This window comes from Otolemur garnettii, unplaced genomic scaffold, assembly GCF_000181295.1.
Source record: "Otolemur garnettii isolate 467f Iridium unplaced genomic scaffold, OtoGar3 scaffold00136, whole genome shotgun sequence".
Classification (NCBI taxonomy): Eukaryota; Metazoa; Chordata; class Mammalia; order Primates; family Galagidae; genus Otolemur; species Otolemur garnettii.
Window position 1 is genome coordinate 3,307,221 of NW_003852531.1, and position 1,762 is coordinate 3,308,982.

Sequence of the window (1,762 nt, forward strand, 5' to 3'; positions counted from 1 at the left end):
CAGTTTTGGCTATACTTAAGTAAAATATGGGGTACACTTCCTTAACTTCCATACCAGCAATTTAAACAACCTCTCATCAGACCACATAACGGGGGTAATAAATATTCCCTGCCCCACAGCACGAGCACAGAGAAATCACTTTCATAGAGGCCTCTGGAGGTGAGCCTTTAGGATTGATTGTGATGGGTCAAGCCAAGAGGGGATTCCATGGAAAGACTTCCAGTCTTGAGCAATAAGTACTTATTCCCCCAGACCTCTCCTTTCATATACTTAAAAAAAAAATGCATTTGAAGCCATCAGAAAACAAAGGATAAAGTATAATGCTAGGACAAGGACAGGAGATTACATGATCTTTTGTTTGAACTAAAACAGCAGCTTTGTGAAAAAGCCACTTATTAACTCCTCTAAAATTTGGCTTTCTCATCTGCTACACAAGTTCGGTAACAGTACCCTCAGAAGCCTAAAGTAATGATAAAATGAGACAAACCCTTAGTCAATGCCCTAGCATATTGTAAGCAATCAATAAGTGAAGAATCATATAGCAACTATTTTATACTCGTAAGTGAAGCCAGAAGGTTGTATCGTATGATAAATATCGGCTAGGTTCCATTCTGCAAATATTTCAAGAGAGTTTTTCATACCAATCAGCCATTGTGCCCGTAAAATACTCCGTTTGATAGTCCGGGCACATTCTGGGGCACAAAACCAGGAGAAATTCATAACAAGCGAGTCTGGATGTTTTGATTCTCTCTAGCGAGGCAGGCTAGAAAGGAAGGTAAAATAAGACGCGCTTTCCTAAATCAGAGTTGACAAAACCGGCAAGAATAGCTCCCTCCCGACCTGCAAAGCCCGGGGATTCAGCGCCAGGGAAGCGAGAACCCGAGGGAGCTCCAGCGGCTCCGACATTCTTGGCCTCGCGCTAGGATAGCCGAGCACAAGCCGAACCTAGTAACGTTCTGTCCGCCGCCCTGTGGTGCCCGGCCCAGCCCCAGCTCCTTCCCGTATCCGCGCCTCCTTCCCAGCTTCCCCCGCGTCGGGGCCATGACATCACTTCCGGCCTCCGCGCGCACGTGGGAGGAAGTGCCGGTGCTCGCGGCCGCTGCTCCTGGCGGTCTCTTTGGTTACGTTCATCCTTTGGCCGGCCGCCGCCTCCGGCTGTGCTGCAGCAATGGGAGTCCCGGCATTTTTCCGCTGGCTAAGTCGCAAATACCCGTCCATCATTGTCAACTGCGTGGAAGAGAAGGTGAGGAGGCGCCAGGCGGCCGCTACGCTGCGGCCAGAGACGCCCCAGCGCGTCTAGGCCTCGGCCCTCAGGGCCGTCCGCCTGCCCCCTGGAAGCCTTGCGGGAGCCCGCGCCTCCCCTCCCCCCAGCCCCGGGGACAGGCGCAGCCCGACACGTGGTTGGACTCCGGCACACCGATTCCAGGCCTTGGGGAGCGGCCTGGGAGCGGCGAGGACTGAGCGGGGTCGAACTGGTTGGAGGGCAGTTCCTCCCTGTCTGCTTTTTCCTGGGACCGGAAGGCCCCGCCCACGGCTTTGTTTCCTCGAGAGACCGCGCGTTTTGTGTTTGGAAAGAGACTACCAGGTTGTAGAGCCGTATCTGCCTGGCCCGCTGAGTTAACTGGCTAGGGATGTGCGGATGCTGATTCCAGTCTTTAACAGCCTTGTAAAATAATCCCGCCTGGGAGCTTCTTGTTTACCAGTCATGCCTGAAAGGTTTTGTCCTAGAGTGTGGGGCCATTTGTTGTTGTTAGATATTAAT

At 52.3% G+C, this 1,762-nt stretch overlaps 1 protein-coding gene across 1 annotated transcript in view; it reads left to right on the forward strand.

Annotated features, from left to right (window-relative positions):
- Nucleotides 1–1,055: 1,055 nt before the first annotated feature.
- Nucleotides 1,056–1,762, forward strand: part of XRN2 (5'-3' exoribonuclease 2) — an 86,058-nt gene continuing 85,351 nt past the window's right edge. The window contains exon 1 of the mRNA XM_003798469.2: nt 1,056–1,243. Within this exon, the coding sequence (XP_003798517.1) occupies nt 1,169–1,243 (75 nt within the window). The 5' untranslated portion in view covers nt 1,056–1,168. The remainder of the gene's footprint in view (nt 1,244–1,762) is intronic.